General features: G+C 35.3%; 2 protein-coding genes across 4 annotated transcripts in view; both read right to left on the bottom strand.

Moving 5' to 3' along the window:
* Nucleotides 1-886: 886 nt before the first annotated feature.
* postnb (periostin, osteoblast specific factor b) lies at nucleotides 887-14,824 on the bottom strand. Of its 3 annotated transcripts, none has more exons than XM_058799379.1 (21): nucleotides 14,689-14,824; nucleotides 13,924-14,022; nucleotides 10,849-10,913; nucleotides 10,537-10,694; nucleotides 10,278-10,442; nucleotides 10,042-10,188; nucleotides 9,829-9,970; nucleotides 7,889-8,101; nucleotides 7,667-7,801; nucleotides 6,730-6,878; nucleotides 5,939-6,075; nucleotides 5,725-5,855; nucleotides 5,449-5,579; nucleotides 4,411-4,513; nucleotides 4,244-4,311; nucleotides 3,927-3,972; nucleotides 3,793-3,807; nucleotides 3,506-3,697; nucleotides 2,076-2,117; nucleotides 1,968-1,994; nucleotides 887-1,777 (listed from the first exon to the last, which is right to left on the bottom strand). In XM_058799379.1, exons 1-21 carry the CDS (start codon nucleotides 14,805-14,807, stop codon nucleotides 1,755-1,757), a joined length of 2,307 nt encoding a protein of 768 aa, XP_058655362.1. In that variant the 5' UTR covers nucleotides 14,808-14,824; the 3' UTR covers nucleotides 887-1,754. The 3 variants fall into 3 exon arrangements, with proteins under 3 accessions (XP_058655362.1, XP_058655364.1, XP_058655365.1); XM_058799381.1 differs by having other exon boundaries at nucleotides 887-1,774; XM_058799382.1 differs by lacking the exon at nucleotides 14,689-14,824 and having other exon boundaries at nucleotides 13,809-13,936.
* Nucleotides 14,825-19,708: 4,884 nt separating this feature from the next.
* Nucleotides 19,709-22,682, bottom strand: part of trpc4b (transient receptor potential cation channel, subfamily C, member 4b) — a 33,696-nt gene continuing 30,722 nt past the window's right edge. The window contains exons 7-10 of the mRNA XM_058799378.1: nucleotides 22,058-22,249; nucleotides 21,747-21,788; nucleotides 21,551-21,640; nucleotides 19,709-21,109 (exon numbers count right to left, since the gene is read on the bottom strand). Coding sequence (XP_058655361.1) covers nucleotides 20,558-21,109; nucleotides 21,551-21,640; nucleotides 21,747-21,788; nucleotides 22,058-22,249 — 876 coding nt within the window. The 3' untranslated portion in view covers nucleotides 19,709-20,557. The remainder of the gene's footprint in view (nucleotides 21,110-21,550; nucleotides 21,641-21,746; nucleotides 21,789-22,057; nucleotides 22,250-22,682) is intronic.

Genomic DNA, 22,682 nt, shown 5'->3' with positions numbered 1-22,682 from the left:
AGTGTTTTTACCGCATCAAGAAGAAAAAATAGTTGCAAAGCTCATACAGTGTTTCTTTTGTAGGATTTTCTTTAGATAACGTTTGCTACATTCCATATTGACACAAAATGACATTGTGACATGCTAAAACATAATATAGGTGTGCCTTGACATATCCCGCATTACAGTGGCTGCCTGAACTCACATGAATAGTGTGAATTTGTACCTCCAGGGGACAAAAAAAAAAAAAAAAGAAAAGAAGTCTTGAAGTTGATAAATGCACAAATACATCACACTCTCTGACAAAATCATGCATTAATCAAGTCATTTCAGATGGATGTATGGACTTGAAATACTTGAAAACCTATGTAAAAATGAACCTTAAACAATAATATGGACTTTTTTATGCCGACTGTGCCAAAATATGAATCATTATACTAGAAATGGTATTTTTGAAAATGATAAACAGGGCTTGTACAGTATCCTAGCCTGCATCCTACATTTGTGAGATATTTTTGCATCACAAATATATTTTTCACCTTACACTCTCAGAAATATGGCACAAAAGCTGTCACTGGGGCGGTACCTTTTCAAAAGGTACATGTTTGTACCTAAAAGGTCCATTTTGCTACCTTAAAGATATATATTAGTACTTAAAGTGTGCATATTTGAACTTAATAGGTACAAAAGTGTACCTTTTGGAAAGGTACCGCCCCAGTGACAGCTTTTATACCTTTATTTCTGAGAGTGTAGAAACTGTTAGCTTACAAGTCACAGTACTTGGCAAAGATAGTGCTTCAGTACTAATAAAATGTTATAAAATGTCAACGTTCAAAATATTTTTATTTAAAAAAAAATTAAATGTGTTAACGTTGTGTAACTTCAAAAACTGACACACAATTCCATGTCTAAAAGTTGAGTTTATTATGGGAATTGAAAAATAAATGCAAAGGAGCCAAAACCTGTTTATGTTGAATTAAATTTGGACTTGAAACATGAAAATTCAGTTGGAGATAAAGCTTTGAGTTTTCAAAGCATGCATTGTTCAGCACATTTGTGCACGGTTTATGCAAATGGACACACACACATACATACATACATACATACACACACAAAACACTAAAGAAGAACATTTAACCTCTATCCCAACAGAAAAGAAACATGAAAAAGATTTGAAATTTTATAGCAAAACAATGCGACAATTTCTATCTTTATTTTAGATTTTACACCATCTAAACATGAGCACCATAGAATCATTGTCCATGCAACAGTAAACCCCAGAAAAATAAATTCATATTACTGGTTTAAGGCAACTCTTCCCTACACCATGTATTTAATACGAACGCTTCCATTTTTTTGTTTGGATGCCTTAAGTGTACCAGTAGTCCACACGTAATGCATGGATGTACAAATTCTGAATCGTTTTAACACAAAATCATCAGAAAACATCGGATTTTGTGTATCACGTCACATATGATCACTTATTCATGAACCTGTGATTTTTCAAACCACATTTCACAACAAAAAAGACTGAATGCTTGAAATATTTACATACGTATGGGGAATTTCACATTCCTGTTTGGACCAAATGTACTTGAACAAAATTATCTATAATCTCTGGGGCAACAGGAATTATCAAAATCAAGTTTGTTTTTCTTTTGCCTTAAACTCAACTCCAACCTGGTTCTGGACCATTGCGCAAGTAAATGAAGGAAGTATATGCTATACTCTTCAGGTCTTGTTTTCTACTTGTGCTCACTGTGGCTGGTCTTGATTTAGGTTCTCCTCCGGGGTACTGCTAAAAATACATGAAAAGAGGGGTTACCACAAGTTTTTGCATGTGTATTTGTTCAATCTATGTTCATGCATTATAAAACAAAAACTAAATCATAAAGTTTCAAACTGGTCTGGTGTTTAATTGATTGGCCTAATGTAGCCGCCAAGTTATGTCAAACAAGATGCAAATAACTGTTTAGTGAATTATCTACCTGGTCTTCGTTGAGTCACTCTTCCTCCTGGAAACAGATTAGCAAAAGACATATAGGTCAACCATGTTGGGAAGATTTAGCTTGAGATACCTAAAGTCAGAATCTTACCTTGAATGAATCTGGTGATTTCGTCAGGGTCCTCACCAAAATCTTGTGGGAAAGAAGAAGAAATAATGAATGATACTCGCATTTCTCTGATTATACATGAAGAACTAGAAAGAAAAGGAAAAAGGAGAAAATATTAGTGATTGAGTGGGCTGGCTTTACTCCTGTAGCCTGTAAAAGAGATCCAAAAAGTAAAGCGTATACCAAGAATATAACAGGGAGGACAATAAATCAAAAGGTTTAGCTGTCTTTTACCAGTATCTTTAGCACAAGAAAATGGCAAACTATTTTCCGTTACCTGGAATATGACAAAGTCTATTGGAAAAAAAAGTTTGGAATGATGAGCACAAAGTGGAGTTAACTGTTAGCGCTGGCGCTAGCATGCTAATGAAGTGCCACACTCTACCATAAAGCTCCATATCGGAGGAGCTGGTGACTGAATATTCAAAACCTGTTAAACAAAACATTAAGCAGGTGCCAATAATTGTGAAATCCAGGTCCAGCGAAGGATGGGTTCTGGCTTGAGCTACAACTGAACTGTTGAAATATTGCATGTACTTTTCATAGCCATATTTTAAGTAACATTATCACATTTGGAGTATGACAGCATGACTTAAAGACAACACATTGCATTTTTATTCACAGTTGTTAGTGTGTTTCTTTGACAATGGATGTTTTTGGCCCAGTGGGAAAAATCAATGCATTACAGGAGAATTGTCATTTGTTTATTTGTCAGAACATTTCCATCACATCTTAAATTACACATTTTGTTTAATAGCATTATGAGCTGAAAATGACATTTTAAACGTTGATTTTAGAAATGGTTAGTTCATTAATAATGGTTATTTCAAGAGTTATGTCATAATTAGCATTTTATGTTTCCTAAAAACACACATAGAAGTAATATTTGTATACTTTTGACAACAATTGATAAATAAATTTACTTCCCCAAAGGTTTTGTCACACAGTGAAAAATCTGTAATTAATAATTCCCACACACAATGAAATTTGTGATTATTTAACTTTAGGTAACAGCTTATATCATTATTTTATATATATAATATATTTAGCATACATTATTGTATTGTTTTTGTGAAAAGTGGGGACATCCCATAGGCGTAATGGTTTTTATACTGTCCAAACTGTATGTGCTATTACCCTACACCAACCCTACACCTAAACCTACCCCTTACAGGAAACTTTGTGCTATTTCAGATTTTCAATACACTCCATTCTGTGTGATTTATAAACGTTTTGAAAAGTGGGGACATGGGGTAATGTCCTGAAAAGTCACCTTCTCCTTATAATACCTATGTCATAACCTTGTCATTATACAAATTTATGTCCTCATTTGTCACAAAAAGCGCACACACACACACACACACACACACACGCAAAGCGTTAATATCATGGATATGTTAAATGGTGTTTACCTTCAATGACTGTAGTAATAGATGGATCCCCTTCGATGACTCTGGTAACCTTAGTCATGGTAGGATCACCTTCGATTACCCTGGTGACCTTAGTAACAGAGGGCTGACCTTCAATCACACGGGTGACCTTTTTAATTTTTGTTGGGCTCTCAATAACCCGTGTCACCTTGGTGACAGTGGGCTCTCTCTGGACTGCACATATAAAAAATACAATACTCATTAGACAAATGCAACAAATCAATAATCTAGCCCTCTCATTAGTAATGAGTTGCATTGGTGTCAATTACCTGTGATGACTCTTTCTAAAGGGAAAAAAATGTAAACATGATTATGTCAGATTTAAAGAAAGCAGAATTTTTGAGAAAGCAGATAAAAAAAAAAGTGATTGCATTGACATGAGAACCATTTTTGATATACATACTCATAAATGTCAGAGGGATCTCCTGATATCTGTATCCAGAGACAAACTACAAAGGAAAGAAAATACATGTTTATACTGTATTCAGTCTATTGCCATTTTTAGGCACGTCAATAAAATTACACTAAGAAAAATATATGATATTTGGATTACGCAACACATCTCTGTGAGATCGTATTGAGGCATGAAGCCTGTATTTGGTTGCACATAATCAAGTTAAGCCCAGACCTTCAGGGCAACCGGATTCCCTAAACAGGCCTTTCTGTGAACCACTTCATGCTTATGACATGGTTTTGAAGGAGCATGTTGCAATTCAATACCTTAATCTGGATGTATCGGATGATCCTTCTCAGGAGTGAAAGGAGGTCCTGGTTCCCAACCGGTATATCTTTAAAATAGAACACAGTTCTTAAACATGGATTTGATTTGAAAAGGGAAAAAAGGCCACTGCAAAACTAGAGGAGAGGCATCATTTCATAACCCTCACCCTCAGGGTACAGAAGAGTCCTAACGAAGTGAATTACTCCATTTGTAGCCATTAGATCAGAATCAGGAACTTTCACAGTGTTGACCTGCATGCTCTCATTTGCCTACAAATTGGAAAATGTTTTCAATAAATAAATGTCATAATAAAACATATTTTTTTTCATAAAAAAAATTAAACAAAATATACAAAAACAACCATCAAACAAACAAAAAGCACTGATATACAGTATATAACAATTAAATTATATGTATATTTTACATAAAAATAAATAAATAAAAACACCACTGTAATGTTTTTAATAATTACAATTATTAATAATTAAATTAAATTAAATTAAATTAAATTAAATTAAATTAAATTAAATTAAATTAAATTAAATTAAATTAAATTAAATTAAATTAAATTAAATTAAATTAAATTAAATTAAATTAAATTAAACATGATTAGAAATCAAACAAAAATGTAAAGAGATTATACGTTCTTGTTATATTTAGGAGTTGTACCTATGTGATCTGAATATTAATGCTTATTTTAATTGGTGTAAGCTAATGTATTCAGTCATATTCAATAATATACTGACAGCTAATTTGATTATTTAGGTTAGTTTACACAGTTTACAGTATTAACTTAAATCAAAAATTTTCTTTAATCAAAGAAACACATTTTATGTTGCCTTTCCAATGTAAAGTTACTGTATATTAAGGTTACAACATCAATCAATCAATAAAAAAAATATTAAATTAAATAAAAGAATACATAAAAATAACAATAAAACTATTACAATGGTTATTTTTTACCACTTCAGCACTTCTATACATATTAAATCAATTCTCCATAAATCAAATCAGAGGTTGCATCAAGAGAAGTGGTTTTCTACAAAGAATATTTAGATTTTACTCACAGGAAATTCCCACCATAAACCTTCATATTACAGAGCGGAACCATACTCTGATAAAGATTCTCACATGTGTCCCTAAAACAGATGTTATGACTGGAAATTAATTTCAAGGCTGGACAGCCAGAGTGCTTGATACTTACATACAACACCTTCAAATTACTGCCCTGGAGAGTTTTCAGGAGGTTAGTGACTCCAGTCTCTAAGCCTCCACCGATAAAGATGCCGTTACTGAAGTGATAGAGCAGGATTGCTCTGAGGGCGTTAACGTCACCTGATCACAGAGAAGAGACACTGTCACATCCTGTAGCCTCCGTCTTTCATCTTTAATCTCATTAATCCTGAATAAAACGCAGCTAAACAGTAATTCTAGACGTGATGTGCCTTGAAAATGACATGTACAGTATGAAAGGACTCACTCTTCAAAAGAGACAAGTCTCTCTCGCTGAGCCCTGCAAAAGCCTCATCTGTGGGAGCAAAAAGTGTGAAATCTCCTTCCTGTTTGAGCAGATCCGTCAGGCCAGCTGCCTCCATCAGGGACAAAAAGATCCTGCAGCAATGAAATGATACAGTCAAGACAAGAACAAGAAAGCGATCTTCACTTTGACTGTGCAAACATGACATTTTTCTTACTTGAAGGCTCCGTTTTTCACCAGAAGTTGGTACATGCTTGACTCTGCTGGCGTGATCAGGGTCTTCATTAGATGGAGGGCACCGTTACTTCCTTCTTTGCTTCCACGGATCAAGCAGGCGTTCTCAATGCAGACAGCCTGCGTAGTTAAAATATTACGAGACAGTTCACTTCCTCAGAGTTTACTAATGGAAACTGTTTCAGCTATTACTTAGAACTTGCAATGTCAATAAATGTCAACGTAAGTAATGGGCAAAGAATAAGAATTCATACACCTGACATTTGAGTTCTGTGACGTAAGTCTTTATATGATTCTGTTCAAATGTTCCCATGTGGCAAAAAAGGCTAAATATATTTGAAACATATTGTAAATATGTGTTAATATATTATGTTTAAAAAGGGCAAGAAAATACATTTTTATGTTTTATAAACATTTGGTGTGAATTTATCAAACCTTTGAAAGTACTTAAATTTAGTAGCCGACATTGGAAAAAATATTAAAAACACATTTCTATAAATAACATTTGAAATAAATATTGTAGTAGCAGTCTCATAAAAATACTTATATACTTACATAAATACTATATGCAGTATATTTTCCTGACATATTTTTTTGCCATTTTATTGTGCATTAAAATGTACTGATTAAATAAACCATTTAATTAATTAATTAATCATCAAATTAATTTATTCTTTTCAATTAATTGTATTTTTATATACCTACATTTTTTGCCATACAGATTTTACAAATGATGAGTAAATTATGAAGAAGGACATATAAAACAACACTGACTGTGCGGTAGACGAAGACTCTGAGAAATTTTCCTGCAAGCGTTTCCAGGCGCTGACCATTGTACAGCTGACTCAGCACAATCTTGCTCTTCAGGACGTGGTTTTCCAGAATGATCTTCAGGAAGCTCTGGTCCATGGACATCACCTCATCTAGATTGCAGAAGAAAAAAGGTTTGCACTAAAAAACTAAATCGTGACAACCTTTGTAACATGATATAATGCAGCTCTGATTTAGTGCGATTAGATAAACCGAGCAACCTCTTCTGTATTAAAACATTCACATAACAAAAGAAGCTATACCAAAGAAACATCATTATGTTCCAAACTACAACATGTAAAAACTTGGCCAGCCTTTAGTGGAGAGCAGTTTTGTGGAATGTGCATTCCCAGACAAGACTTTTAGTTACTGTAACCCAAGGCACTGTCCCTTTTCCCCCATGCAGCCTAGTAAAAGGAACAATTTACCCTGTAAATATAATGTGATGAATGTGTTCACCTGTCATTAGCCACAAATGAACTACAAACATGTGATGATGAGGTGAAAGATCTAGCCTCCTGTGAGGTCCGAAACCTTCTATTTGGGAGGTGGGATAACAGAAGCTTTCGCCTCCTCTTTCTTTACCCGATGAGGCCCGGAGATTAACAGTTACAGCTACCGTGTCAGCAAGCTGCCATTTTCCATACACATGCACTGTATGAATCATCTGTTTTTTCACCTGCTATCCCGTGAGGAATCAAAGTTATAGTTACAGGACTGCGGAGGTTAACAGAGGCAAGGCACATCAGCAATTGAAAGAACACAGACCTTGCTAAGGTAGAATTAAAACAGACAATGAAAGAGAAGAAACCAGCAGCTGTGTTAAGGCAAGGAGTCTATGAAAGTTAGTCAAAGGGAGGTAGAAAGAGAGATTGACATGTATTCAGACTTGTTTGCTCACCGTTGAAGGCTGTGTTCAGTGGAGCCAGGAGCGTGTACTCAGCCTGGGGTCTCATAGCTGCAGACAAGCCCAGCTCTGTCAACATGTCACTGAAGGTGCCCTGAGATTGTCCAACCAACTCCATAACCTGCTTAGCTTTGAAGAAAAAAGCAAAATCCTAATATTTAAAAAGCATGTTAGAATTCTGAAGATTTCTGAAGGATGGAAGGAGGTAAAGCTAACCAGAGTCGGGCATGAGGACTTGATCGATGAGGTGGATGACTCCATTGGTGGTGACAATGTCCTTCTTGAATACCATCTTGATACCGTTGACTGTGAGACTATCTCCATCGCAGCCAATCTCAATATTGCTGCCCTCCAGGGTCTCATAAGACGTGCCGGCCATGATGGCCTCGGAGCACTGAACAGAGTTCAACAGATGGTAGTTGAGGAGAGCTGGAAGAGAAGAAACATTAGTCTCTGTCATCCAAGCACATCTGTTATTCCTCTTACATGCCTCTTGAGATATGAGGAAATCATGGAAAAATTACGTTTGTTGTGTTTTTTTTTTTTTTTTTTTACGTTTAGAGCATACCACATCAGGTAAAAATCACAATGAGTCGGATTTGAAAATGCATCATACAAACATGCTAAATGACAATTTTACACAGTGATTTAACATGGTATTTGCTTCAAATTAATTTGCATTAAATCACTTGGCAAGCACAGTTCCAGAAAGTTTAGGCAGGGCATGTCGAAAAAAAATTTCCTTGCTAGTTGATTGCAGTTCTCATTCTAGAGAGCTTTTGATTGAATAAAAATCTGTGTAGTGCAACGTATGTGATCAAATTTCTGATTTGATTTCCTGGAAAAGAATGGTTTTAAATTTGAAATGCCTGTATCTACTAAGTTAGGCACTAGCATATAGAAACAGTATCTTCAAAGCTAATAGACATGGACCTAAAGCCACAAAACTTTAATTTCATGACCTTTAAAATCCTGGTTTATTTATAGATTATGTAGATAGCATGCATATGCTTGCATGTAATCCATTATGACGCTACATCTCCCATTCGTTTCCATAAGAGATCCTTGGGAGCCTTTGGGTCCTCTCTGAGTGAGTCTCTCAGCAGCTCCAAGCCATTTGACTGCAAATGGAGCGCTCTGATCTCACGTCAAATATCTGGCTAGGGACTAATAAGAGGGCAGAGATCCCATCACCGCCAATTTTCACTGGATTGTAAAGCTAACAGCTGTTTCTTGTCTATATGTTTTTGGCAAGATAAGGACAATGCTCTTTTCAGAAGGTCTTAGATCTTTCTCCTTTGGCCTTAAGATAAACATACTGCTTTAACGGTTATGAAATGCATTCTGGATCACTCTGGAAAACACAAACCATTGGGTTCAAATAGATGTTTTCTCACCATGTGCTGAATTTGATGGTATTATATGCTGTGAACAGTTAACTGTACCAGGCATCAGTATCTAGGTTAAGCTTGGAGTTTTCCTTTTTCATTTCCCTGGCTTTTCTCAATGAAATTCGCTTAAGTAGCAGATCAAATATCTTTCCGTTTGGCACAACAGATTTGGCCATAATATTAGTTTTATTTTAGTTTCACTCAAGCAGTTAATATAACCCTTAGTGTATTTTAGACAAACCTTATATTCATGAGAGTGGGCATTACGCAATTCTTTTACATGATCACCGGGAAAGCTAATGTTTCCGAACTCCAAAGCAAACATCAACCACAGTATTTTTAAAATACTGTAAGACGTACCCATAAACTTTAGTTCTGCTGCCGAAAACCTTCAGATTTGATCTCATCTCCAAGTGGCTCAACTGTAACCCTGTCTAAATCTCAAAGTAGTCCCATAAATGTGGTTATGGCACTGTTTGCCAACTGTCTGAGAATTCCAGGTCTACAGCTTGGGGTGCAGCGGGCCCATCTGGTTTGAAAGGGGGTGAAATAACACTCGCCTCACTCAGTTGACTCAGATCAACAAACACACCACGAGGGAACAGACCCTTGATTTCCTGCACCTTTGTCTCATTAAATAAGAATAAAGCCTTTCTTTGTGCCAAGTCTGCCATCAATATGGGACTTAACGTTTCCCTTCGGCAACTTAAAGCACTCCGTTTGAGAATAGCGCATGGGGCTTTAAGTCTTGGTGCTTGGGTTTACCTTGGAGGGAATTCTTGTCTTCCATAAGCCTGTCCAGAACTTCTCTATCCAGCTTGTCAAAGGCATCATTTGTTGGGGCGAACAGGGTGAAGTGTCCCGGTTGACCCAGCTTCTCAATCAAACCGGATGCAGTGGCCACAGTCTGGACAAGAAATGGAGCATAAACAACTTTGGTTCATTGACTACACGGTTCCAAGTTTCCTTAAGACTTACGCTCAAAGTACTCAGGTCGTCATCCACTTCGATCACATCCTGAATAGTGTTGCCAACGGCCGTGATGACGCGGTCAATGACGTGGACCACTCCATTGGTGGCCACCTGGTTGCCGTGAATGATCCTGGCACAGTTCACTGTGACAACCTGAACGAGAACCACATGTAAAATTTGTTCCTCATGGAGACGCAAGTAACCTATACCGTAACCCTCCATTTCTCAAGATATCAACTTACCCCATTGGAGTAATGATTGATGAGCAGGTTCAAGTCGTTGTACATGGAGGTGGCGGTCATTCCGTTCTTGAGGTCTTTGGTAAGCAGACGTTTGTTGACCATGTGGTAGTGTAGAGCATTGTACAGCTCAATATTAACATTGCTCACCAGAGCATTCCTTACCTCCTATAGGACAAAGAGCAAGCCATTGGAAAACAGTCAAGGAATTACTAAATTTTCATGTGTGTGCTGCAGGGAGAAAGAAGGAATGAGATGTTACCGGATCGAGAAGATCCCAGGCATCATTACTAGGGGCGAAGAAAGTGTAAGACCCAGCGCCTTCGATCTCTTCCCGTAGCTTGGATAGAGCAGAGTAGTCCTGGGTCGTTGTGGTTTTGACCAGGCCGAGGGTGCCAAAAACATTGTCAATGGGAGCAACTGCAAGAAAAATGACACAGATTGGCTGCATGATTAGCTCTGAGATTGTAGCTTTCAAATTAGGTTACAATCTAATTAATGTATTGACAATATAGGCATACTTAATGATTTTCCAATGCCTGACTGGTCAGTAAGCAAATATCAAGAAACCAACCTGCAGGACAGCCACGCATGCCGTCCAGCTTCATGTAACCTGGGCAGCACTCATACAACACAGTCCTGGATGAAGAAGAAAGACAGAAAACAAGAAGACCATGTGTTAAGTTAGTACTGAATCTCAGACATATGGCGCCATTTGAAAAAATACAATACCAGTAGTGTACAGGCTCAAATTCATTTTTTTTCCTGGATGCCATTCACTCGTCGTTACAAGCTATCCTGGTTTTAATGATAACACAGTTCATGGTCCTGGACAGACAGTCTGTCCATATGGTAACCATTAACTGTCTTTGTACATAAACATGCTATGTGGTCCTGAGGTTTGTGCCGTATTCCACTATCATTATGTTGTCACAGCATTGCATTAATACTTTAAGTACCCTGAAGCTGAGCACTGAGACCAGCTTGGTGGTTTGGTAAGGCTGAGGGGTATTTTTTGGATCCAGGATGCCTTTAAAGCAAATTTATAACCCAGTGAAACTTTGGTTTGGAAGTTACAATGTACAATGGAAGGAAATGTCAAATCAGCAGTTTTACAGTAATGAAGGGTGCATTCTATGGTTTTTCTGTTTTCATTGAAAGCAGCTCTTTAAACCTTCAAACCAAGCTTGTAAATATATTTCCATGACCACACAAATTGAATCTCATGGATGAAAAGCCATTTTGTTCTTGGTAGAATTAAGAAACCAAAAATATAATCCAATGTAATATAATCTAAAACTATGTAAATAATATATTCAAAATTATATATAATTATATAAATATATATATATTCAAAATCATATTTAATAAACAATAATTAATTAATACATTATAAAACATTACAAATATGCTTGTCTAAATATAAATCTACACATGTGCATATCAAATTATTTTATTAAGCATCATGTAAATTAAGGAAATAATGTTTTGACTCGTGCAGACTTGTACTTTAGAATTTAAATTAGGATTTTAAATACCACCATAAACAGATATTTTTATGTATCATTATTGTGGTTTATTTATTTTCCATCCTCTTGATAAGGCAGTTCCAAGTTCATATGCATCATAACAGGCTCTTAATATGAATAATGGCTTCAATAAAACTCATCTAATTATACCAACTATATAGCAGCAGTATAGTAGAGTTAATAAATAGCTTTTAATGGGAAACAGGTTTTTATATGGTCCTCTGAGAAAACACCACTGGAGAGTTACGATCCGCTGAGAAGTTCTCAAAGCTGCTGATATTAAACACACTCTAGATTCACAGATGGACACTAGTCAGGGTTAGTGGGCTGCCGCACTTGGAAATCTCCACACCAGCAAAACGGTTCCATGTGATGCAAGTTGCTGAATTCCCCAAACAGATAAAACCAAATGAGAAATTACATCCAGTGATGAGTTCTGTGGAACATTGGAAACTGACAAGTCTCTGAGATTGTGCAATCACGAGACTGTAAGAACCTAATTGGGATTTCAAAGTTGTCCTCTATGTGACTACTGTACTGAGGATCCAGAAGCAATCATTTTGGATCATTTTTGGCCTCTGAGTCTTCTATGGAAGTGAAGCACAGTGAAAGAGGAGGCGAGGGATTTCGATGAAGTCATTCGAGTCTCGCTAGAACATGAGCTTCTAAAGAATCTCTCCCAAAAACAGGAGGAAAACATGACTCCTGTTGACCAGACACTCTGAGGGAATACGGCTACATTAATCATTGGGGAGAAGGTCAGATTTTCCAATTTCACTGAAGTTCTCCCTAGTGAGTCACCAGTTCAAAGGATCCACAACATTATGCACATGTTCAAACCATTAAGTTAAAACCATCAGATGGTGGAGATATCTAGCAAAATATATCTAGATAAGCTTTGTAGAACATCAAACCAATGATTTGAATGAAAATGGACACTTCAGAAGGTAGTAATCTTCAATCTTTCCTCATCTGCACATTGAGAAGCCATCAGCGATATAGTTTTTTGCACCAATCTTTGGGAGAGATCTAGGACTGTCTTACTCATCTCAGTTATGTAGGCTAAACACAGTAAAGCAGATATTCACAAAGATTGCCAGACCGCTATGTAATGGTCTGCTGAGTGCAGAGAAAATACCCAGAGCAGAACAGTTCCTGGATTTCCAATAATCAAAACTGCAAGGGAAGCAGAAAATCTACAGAATCTCGCAGGCAAGTCTGGATTTGCAAGTAAGGAAGTTTGAAACCACTGGAGGTTACCTCACAACGGTGCTGTCTGGTCACATGTGGAACGACCCGGGTAACCTCTTTACGTTGCCGTTTCCTCTCTTTTCCAACCACGGAAAAAGAATTTGAAACCGGAGGCATAACAAACTCAACATGAATCAACGGTTGTGGTTGACCATGCTGTTCTCCAGAAACCACCAGGTCATTACTGGAGCCTTTACAGTAGGACTTTGCTCTAATCTTATTGCATAGTGCTGATCTAGATGTTGCAATCTTTTTTGTTGTTGTTTTTTTACATTTCACACGTCATAAAGTTCACTTAGTTTTGCCAAAGAGCTTCCCAAAAAAACAAAAGATCCTGCTGACATTTCCACCTTGTAGACAGCTGTGTATTTTTGCCTTAGGACAGAAATTTAAGGAAAGGTGTTTCAACACAAGCCAAGCACTCCAGGCGAGCTCTGCTGCTTTCTTTGATCATCGATGGCATGTCCTGACAATGTCAGTGGGTCTCACCATTTTATACCAATTAAGGTTCTGCAGTTCTCTGATGGTTTGTAAGACTGAGTGCTGTAGTAACGCATGGAATTTGGTTACTAGCAGTGGAGTGATTCTTTTTCTACTTATCCATTCTATGTTTTGGCAGGCAGGTTGAACTGTAAATCTACTGTTGCTGTCAAATTCTGTATTGTAAATTCAACTATTAAGCTGCATTTGGAGCTCTGCTTAAGTAGGAAATCATATGTGCATGTAACTGTTGGAAATCTTCACACACTCTTACCAGTTGGGACAGTGACCTTTCACCTTTGACCAATGGAGCAGCTGGAACTTTCCAGTGTCTGTCAAAGAAACAGGATTTGTAATAGCCTCCAGAAATCATAAAACATCACACTTACGCTTTCTTTCCACAGATGGCCCCTTGGTACCAATTACGGCAAGTGCTGAAGTATTTCTTCTTTGTCCCCACCACTTGCTGGAGAGCGCACACATTTGGTCTGGAGAGAGGTAAGACAGGGCAAAATGAGTAAAGCTAAGACAGAGGAGTGCAACAGATGCGCTTTTTTGTGACAGCATGGTGCTTCTCTTTAAAACTGGGACAATAAGGTTTAGCTTTGATAAAATAAAGGTCAAATTAAAACAATGAACTTTAATTGACCTTTTTTTCTAAATATACCTATTAAGTTATTTTATAAATATATATAAATATACATAAAGTAATATAAAATTAACTTTAATATGCCTATTAAAGCCTTTGAATAAATAAATAAATAAATAAAAATCGAAAATTACAATAATAAAAACACAATTTCAAACAAAATATGAAAAATCGAATTAAAAAAATTGAATTGACACAATTAAACACAAATGACATTGTATTAGGTAGCCTACATATATACATTTAAATAAACTGTTTAATTCTTAATATATTGTTTTTATAATACACCAATTTTGAAAAAAAGTGTAAAAACTTGTTTTACAGTTTACTGTTTTTTTTTCACAGTTTCACAATTTACTTATGTTGCACAAGGACAAAGAAAGTTTAAATAAAAAATATAACAATAATAACATATAAACTTTTAAAAATATATACAAAAATGTAAATATAAATCATAACTGCTCTTATTTTAATGATAATAAATAAAATGAACAATATGTCTTACCCTTCTTTCTTCGCTCGAATACGACTATGAGCAACTATCTTGTCATAAGCTGAGGAGTCTGCCTGGTCAAAGGCAGACAGCACAAAGAGTGCAAAAGTAGCTGCAAAGAGTAGCTTCATCCCTTCTTTCCCCACTGTGAGACTTCAGAGCAAGAAATGGGCTCCAGCTGAGGGGGAGACGGCTTTTATAGCTCAGCACTCAGCAGCAGGAGAAACTGGCAAACTATCTGTGCACCAGCCTTTCCTGTTCACCAGCGTGTCTCTATGATCTCACCTCTTAATACCAAATAAGCAGAACACAAAGAGTGGAAGATTAATTCAACAATGACCTGAGGTGTGAGAAGAAAATGCTGTAGAGTTCCTAATGAATCAATAATAAAATACACGGGGACATATTTTAGTCCATATTAGGATTGGTGCAGAACTTGCACATTTTTTTTTTTTTTAAATTTGATAGTTTTTGTTTATTATTCTTTACTGATATTTCACATTTAAGAAAACCTGCAGAAATATGCAACATACGTATGCTGTTACACAACGAATTTAATAACTGACAAAGGATCCAAATGTCCGAGAAATTATTCTATTTAACATTTTTCTCATCTGATTTCATATTTTTGTATTACAATATATAATGTGAATAACAATTTGAGTGATTTGTGAACAATTTGAAGAAAGAAAGTCTTATATGACAGCAAAACTCAAACTTGTGTAAAATCTGACAATGATCCAAAAATAGTCTAGAATCTGTCACTGTAAAAAGTGAAAGTTGACTTAACTTAAAAAAATTGAGGAAACCCATTGCCTTAAAATTATTAAGTACATAATAATTAAAAAAAAAAAAGTTAAGTGAACTTGACAATTCAATTAACTTATTTTTTTAATTATCATTTACTTAAAAATTTAAGGCAACGGGTTTCCTAATTTTTTAAGTTAAGTCAATTTATCACTTTTTACAGTGACAATATCTATACAAAGTTGGGTTACACTTTATTTTGTTGCAGTGTAATTATACATTTAAGTACTGATTAATATTAATTAACTACATGGAGTTACTATAAGGTTAGGTTTTGGATTAGGGTTTGGCTTAGGGTTACTTGCATGTAATTATGCATAATTTATTGTTATTATAATAGTAAGTACATGTAACGTGTAACAAGGACTGCTTAAAATAAAGTTTTACCCATTTTTATGTAAATTGTAGTTTTCTGTTCTTTACTGTAAATTTCTCATAATCTTTCCAAACTAGTTTTTTTTTCTTTCTCAAAGTTACAGTTTATTTCCAGTTATAAACATTAGATTTTCAGTTCTCAGGCTTATATCCAAGGAAATAATGATTTTGTTTTAAAGGAATATTGTTGGTGAACCTGTACATTAATGGAAAAGTATTTCAGTGAACTAAAACACGAAGAACAAAATTTTGCAAACCAAAGGCTGTGGGATTAAAGTATAAATCAATTTTATGTAACACTATCGCTTATTCCAAGTATCCACATTTTGACACTAATACAAATCAAGCCAAGAGGCATCCGATACAGCGGCCTCATCCAGATTCATGTCTCTGCGCTTGGCTCACTCTTGTGGCCAGATGCAAACATAACTATGAAAAGATGGAGGTATCTAAAACAGCCTTGGGAACCTTTTGGATGTGTGGCTCCATCTTGTGGAAAACCATTACAACCACAACAACAAAAAATAAGATCGTTTTGGCATAAATGTGTACTGACATATTAGCAGAATTTTTTCAGGTGTCCATCCTGAAGAAGACATCCATCTTTCTTCCGATGCCAATTCTGAAATGTACTTTGTTGGCTCTGAACTTAAAAAGAAATCAGAGATTTGAAATATTAGTTACAGTTATAAAAATAAAGTGCAGTGAATATAAATTACGACTTTTCCAAACACTCACCCCAGTGGTCGCCAAACATATTGGCATTTAAGGGCTTTTTTGCTAACAATCAAATTGCAATGAAAGAGTCTTGCTTGGCCTCACATGTCCTAATAAACTCTGACTCTGTCAAAACAAGATTTGGGTTATCTTTTGAAAAATGTGATGTTTAAAACTGTCATTTACAATCTCACAGAAATGTGTTTCTGAAGTGAAAGTGCGTACATGAGACGCATCTGGAAATAGCCCCCTCACTTTCTTCCCACTCTTTCTCTTTTCCCTCTCTTCTCTGTCAGTGCTTTTATGGCTTTTGGACAAGTCGTGCTGCAGTGTTGCATGCGATGCTGGCGAGCCGACAGACATTGGTTGTAAATATCAGAACATGAACATAATCCCCTCAAGCTGCAGAGGGATTCTGCTGTAAACAGATAGAAGATCACGAGATGTGAAAGGAAAAAATAATAATAAAACGGTAAGAAAACATACATAGCCTATACCTTTAACTGAAAGTTATTAGTTTAATAGTCCACCTAAGAACTTTCTGTTCTTGGAACATTAGTTTATAATTATAAAAACATTAAAAGAATATTCCTAGAACATTATAGGAAAAAGATTCACAGCAAATTTTTCATCGCTACCACATTTACCTCAAAGACACAGGGAGTGACTCATTTCACATGCAACAAAGTCTGAGAAACTATCTGCTGACAATTTATTCACTGCTAATTGAAAACAGCATGGTGTGCCCCCAGATAAAGGAACTGCTGCGAAGTCAATTAATTAAAGAACAAGAGCAGCCACCGCGTGTTGCCATAGCAGCAAAAGACAAATAACAAGCAATTGTGAGAGTGAAAGATTCTACGACTGCTGTAATATTAATCAGTTAGTGTAGTGCAACCAGATTGGAAAAATGAGAGACGACATAGTGTGCGTAATGAAAAACGTCCAGTATATCAAATGTCTTCATTTTTCAAAAATAAGTACAGAATGTAACAAATCATTAAGCATTATTTGTGGGCATGGAATTGGAAAAAATACAAAAGTGCATGCTAGCAATTGTGGGCAGACTTTGTAAGCAGAACACAAAGATAACAAAGAATCCGAACTTGCAGTATGTTACTAGGAGATAGATTTTATTTCTCATATAGCCACAGTTGAAATATTACTGAATGTCATATGGTCCATCATATATCGAATGTCAGGTGAAACTGTTATTTAGAAGAACTCAAAACATTTCAAGAGTTACTTATACTTATCCAACATCACAATACTGAGGATAGTGCTTAGAAATCTGTAACCGATGTATCCAGATGTATAGACATCTGTATTATGAGTGCTATACTTAGATTGCATAGTCTTACATATTAGGGGTGGGCAATATAGCCTCAAAATTATATCACAATATTTTAAGAATATTTGCGATAATGATATTTATGACAATATGCAAAAAAATATGGAGCAACGTTTTATTGGTGATTGCAGCTGGCAGGCAGCAGCATTTATTAGTGCAAACACAATGAAGGGCATTTTCCATCCTTTTCCAATGAGCTACTGTCATTGATGACAGACTACATAATTCGAATTCATGAGGTGGCAGAAGCAGCATTATAGTGCAATTGTAGTGACCAGTGTTGGGCAAGTTACTTAAAAAAAGTAATTAGTTATAGTTACTATTTACTTCTCACAAGTTACATCATTATAAAAGTAACCAATTACCAGGGAAAGTAACTACTGTATTACTTTTTTTTTAAAAAGAATGTTCAAATGTGTCAAATAACTTGGATGCCTCCAATATTAAATGTTAAATGAATGAAATGGACACTACATGGAATAAATAATTATTTTTAAACATTGTACACTAATACAAAACAACAATTTAAAAATACTTAATACATTTTTTAACATTCTAGCAGACAAACAAACAAAGCACAATTTAACTTAAAATTAATAAGTTAGTAAAATAATATTTTGTGGCCATTTTTGAGACCCCCTTCTTGAATAAGGCTTGCAAATAAATGCAGCCTTGCTGAACAGAAGAGAATTCTTTTAAAATATTAGAAATATTACAGATCCCAATTTGAACGTTATTATAAATGTATTAATAGAGCTGTTGTAATTATTATCATTATTATGGTCTTACTTTTTAATTTTATTTAACAGAACAACAGTAATATTAAAATACTAACATTTATGAATGTTGGTGGAGCTTTTATTTTGACGGAAACCCGCAGGAAGTCCTCAGTGCTTCTTTTTGTTGACAGCAGCAGATTTATAAATTATTCTCATAACTAATTTGGGAAGATGCACGTATCGCACTGTCACATGCCTTGTAAAAATTCATAAAAGTGTTACTGAGCAACTGACGAGTAACACAGTTTCATCGCAGATTTCCCTCGCGGTTTGGACTTTGAAACCTGGCTAACGAGACAGCGTCGCGAGCTCCTGCAGCGCTGTTTGAACACATGCAATTCATGCGTACAATTTATCATTGATATCGCGATATGACACTTTTTTATCATGTAAAAATTATACCGGTATTATCTTGGACGATATGATATGGCACACCCCTATTACATAATATGTTACCCTGGACCACAAAACCAGTCTTAAGTGTCAATTTCGAAATTGAGATTTATACATCTTCAAACTGAATAAATAAGCTTTCCATTGATGTATGGTTTGTTAGGATCGGACAATATTTGGAGACACAACTAATTGAAAATCTGGAATCTGAGGGTACAAAAAAAAAATCCAAATATTGAGAAAAATTGCCTTTAAATTTGTCCAAATGAAGTTCTTAGCAATGCATATTACTAATCAAAAATTAAGTTTTGATACATTCACGGTAAGAAATTTACAAAATACCTTCATGGAACATGATCTTTAATTAACATCCTAATGATTTTTGGCATAAAAGAAAAATTGATAATTTTGACCCGTAGCCTACAATGTATTTTTGGCTATTGCTATAAATAAACCCCAGCGACTTAAGACTGGTTTTGTGGTCCAAGGTCACATATATATATATATATATATATATATATATATATATATATATATATATAAATCAGGCTTTGCAACTGTTGTATGTCATGTGCAACTAAATATAGATGATTTGGAGCTCAAAGGAGATTAAACAGTTTTTTTTTTTTTTTTATACACTGCAGTTCAAATGTTTGGGGTTTGTAAGATTTTTAAATATTTTTGAGATACGTCTCTTATGCTCATCAAGGCTACATTTATTTGATCAAATATAAAGTAAAAACAGTAATATTGTGAAATATTCTTTCAATTTAAAATTTACAATTTTTAATCAGCAATTTTCAGCAGCCATTATAAGAATTTCTTATTATTATCAGTGTCGAAAACAGTTGTGCTGATTAATATTTTTTGGGGAAACTGTGATCCTTTTTTTAGGATAGTTTTTTTTTTAATGAACAATTTAATTTATAATAAAAATCTTTTATTACATTATAAATGTCTTTACTGTCACTTTTGCTCAATTTAATGCATCCTTGCAGAATAAAAGTATTATATATTTAAAAATAAAATATGCAATAATAACAATAATAATAATAGACAGTTTTTCTGGTCATTGATAACATGATTGTTATTTTTCAAGGTTTTTCTTCCCAAGTTACTTTTACAAAAAAGGGATGAGAGGATGCTGCACAGTGGAAACATAAGGGCAAATAAGATAAAAATAAAATTATAAAACTATCCAACAGGTCAGTTGGACACTGTGTAGTGCTTTATCCATTTCTTATCCTCCAGATTTATGGTTGCTTTTGGCATCTGTAATGCTGGGAAGTTTCTTGAGCCCAAAAACAACCAAGCAAATACCTTTTCCTGAGACAATTCATCTCGCAAAACCTCACCTCTGTGCATTAGAAAGGATACTGTTTCATCTCTGACAAAGTACGTCAGCTAAATTTGAGATTCAGATAATCCTTGGATACAAAAAGAATGAGTGTTTGTTTATCTAATGTTCATGTGGAGATGCAATATGCTCTTCCTCTTGGTCCTCCAACACACTTTCCTCTTCTTCCATCAGACACTTTGATTCATTTTCTTGCTGTTCAGCTTTTTCTGCCAGAGGTTTCTCAACCGTTTCCTCTCTCACCCAGTCTAATATGTCAGAATCTGATTCCTTTGCCTCTTCAGCGAGTGAGTAGATCTTATTTTGGTTGAGACCGTTATGTTTCTTTGGAAATAACCCAAAGTCTGTAAAATCCTTAGGGAAATCCTTCCTGGCTCTGTCTTTGAGTATCGGGTCAGTCAAAATTACTGTCGATCCATTGGCCAGAAAAGACTCTCTTGTCTCTTCAGATTTTTGTTGTTGTAGCACTGCAGTGACATCGTACAAATGTAATGTTTTGTTCTGCAGAAGAGTCGAGGAATACTGAAGTGAACCGTCTGGATGAGAAACATCGGAGGCCGCTGCGCCCGTCTTGTTCGCACGAGTACTTTTCCGGTTGCCAGTCATCATTCCAATGACTTCGTAGCGGAAGCTAGAGATGTCCTGCTTCAGCTCCTGTCAAAGTAATCAGAGTCCATCATTTACTTGGGTTTTTATTTAAAGTGCTTTTTTAAAGGTGCACTAAGCAGTTTTTATCATTGAAAATGTTTCTCACAATGACTAGAATTTTGACGGTTTAAAATGTACACTGAAATTAGATGAAGACTCCAGTCATACTGTATCAGCGGGCAAGAAAAAGCTGTTTTACTCTACATAAGGAAGGCCAACCTCATGGTGGATGGCATTTTGAAATCTAAATACAATTTCATTATAGAAGCTTTACTATTTTTGGACACTTTTGGTTGTAAATACATACAAAATACAAGACGGTTGTATGCAAGGACCGGTAAAAACATAAGCAAAAAATTACTTGCTTTTGTCTCAAATCAATGTGAAAATAAAATAAAATCTGACATGAAATGACTATTTGGTAGACAAAGTAATTTTAGAGCCTACTTTGAAATTCTCCTCTGTAAGTCCCTCCTCAGTCTTAGCGTCTCGAATCATAGCTGCCACATATCGTTTTACTAAGTTCCTCAAGACCTCCTGCATTTAGGGAAACAGCAGTACAATTCAGGTGGAACAATGACAAAGAAAATCAAAGCAATATAAAAAAAACTGTAGAAAAACAGTATTTTTGGTGATAAGCTACCTGGTATTGGTGGTTGAGTCTCACATTTTCAGCAGCTCTTCTCTGAAAGGACGAAAGGAAGGGTATTTGTAATTCAATAATTTTATGTCTGTTTCCTTCAATATTAAAGCATCTTCTCACTCTAAGAAAACCAAGCACGATGGATATCTTATTACACATTTAGTTATAATTAAATTCCCCTTGCTGCATTACATAACCATTAAATTTTCAATAAAAATGTATTAACTTTTCTGTCACGCCATATGATTATTTATTTAAACCAAAATCAACACAAGAGCCAAGAAGAAGAAGCAACCCCTAATGAGTCTCACCCCTAATGTCCCAAATGTCTCAGTCCTCTTTGACCTCCTCTTGAACACATGCACCTTAATCCATGTAATCAGGTAACATATGGATTTGGGACTGGGGATAATGTTGAAGGGAGGTGGCAAGGTGCCTCCTTCCTCAAAATAACTCATCCATAATTTAGTCCTGGCAAATTTCCACTCAATATCAGCATGGTCCTTCAGAAAAGCCAGAACACATTATACATGAGAAATTTATCATTACTGAGAAATTTACACTTATGCATTCATACCAAAGTGCACAATGTACAGAACATTGTACCTTATTTTCCGGAATGTATATCATGTGGCAACATACAATACAATTAAGGTCAAGCACGCAAAACATGCACAAAGCACAAAATGTACATGATCTCAAGTTTATTTGTATAGCGCATTTCCCAGAAGGTGGTAGTTTCAGTTTTGCTTTGAAACCATTTAGCCTTGCCATTTATAATTAATGTTGTTTATAGTTTGTTTCATAGTTCTATTTTTAATTCCTTTCTGTTCTGAATAGCATTAATAGTCATGTGCAGCTTGTTGTTTTCTCCGGAAAATATGGTATATGTAATATGCAACAATTACTGGAGTAGGACATCATACAGATATGTAT

Source organism: Onychostoma macrolepis, chromosome 15, assembly GCF_012432095.1.
Source record: "Onychostoma macrolepis isolate SWU-2019 chromosome 15, ASM1243209v1, whole genome shotgun sequence".
In the NCBI taxonomy this organism is placed as follows: Eukaryota; Metazoa; Chordata; class Actinopteri; order Cypriniformes; family Cyprinidae; genus Onychostoma; species Onychostoma macrolepis.
Note: the sequence above shows the minus strand (reverse complement) of the source record. Positions and strands in the feature narration are given on the sequence as shown.

Excerpts from the sequence above, each read along its gene's own strand:
- postnb (XM_058799379.1), bottom strand. The coding sequence starts at position 14,807 with ATGAAGCTACTCTTTGCAGCTACTTTTGCACTCTTTGTGCTGTCTGCC. Across the intron at positions 10,443-10,536 it reads CCTGGGATCTTCTCGATCCG|GAGGTAAGGAATGCTCTGGT; the intron begins GTAACATCTCAT and ends TTTGTCCTATAG. Across the intron at positions 6,879-7,666 it reads ACTGAACACAGCCTTCAACG|ATGAGGTGATGTCCATGGAC; the intron begins GTGAGCAAACAA and ends TCTGCAATCTAG.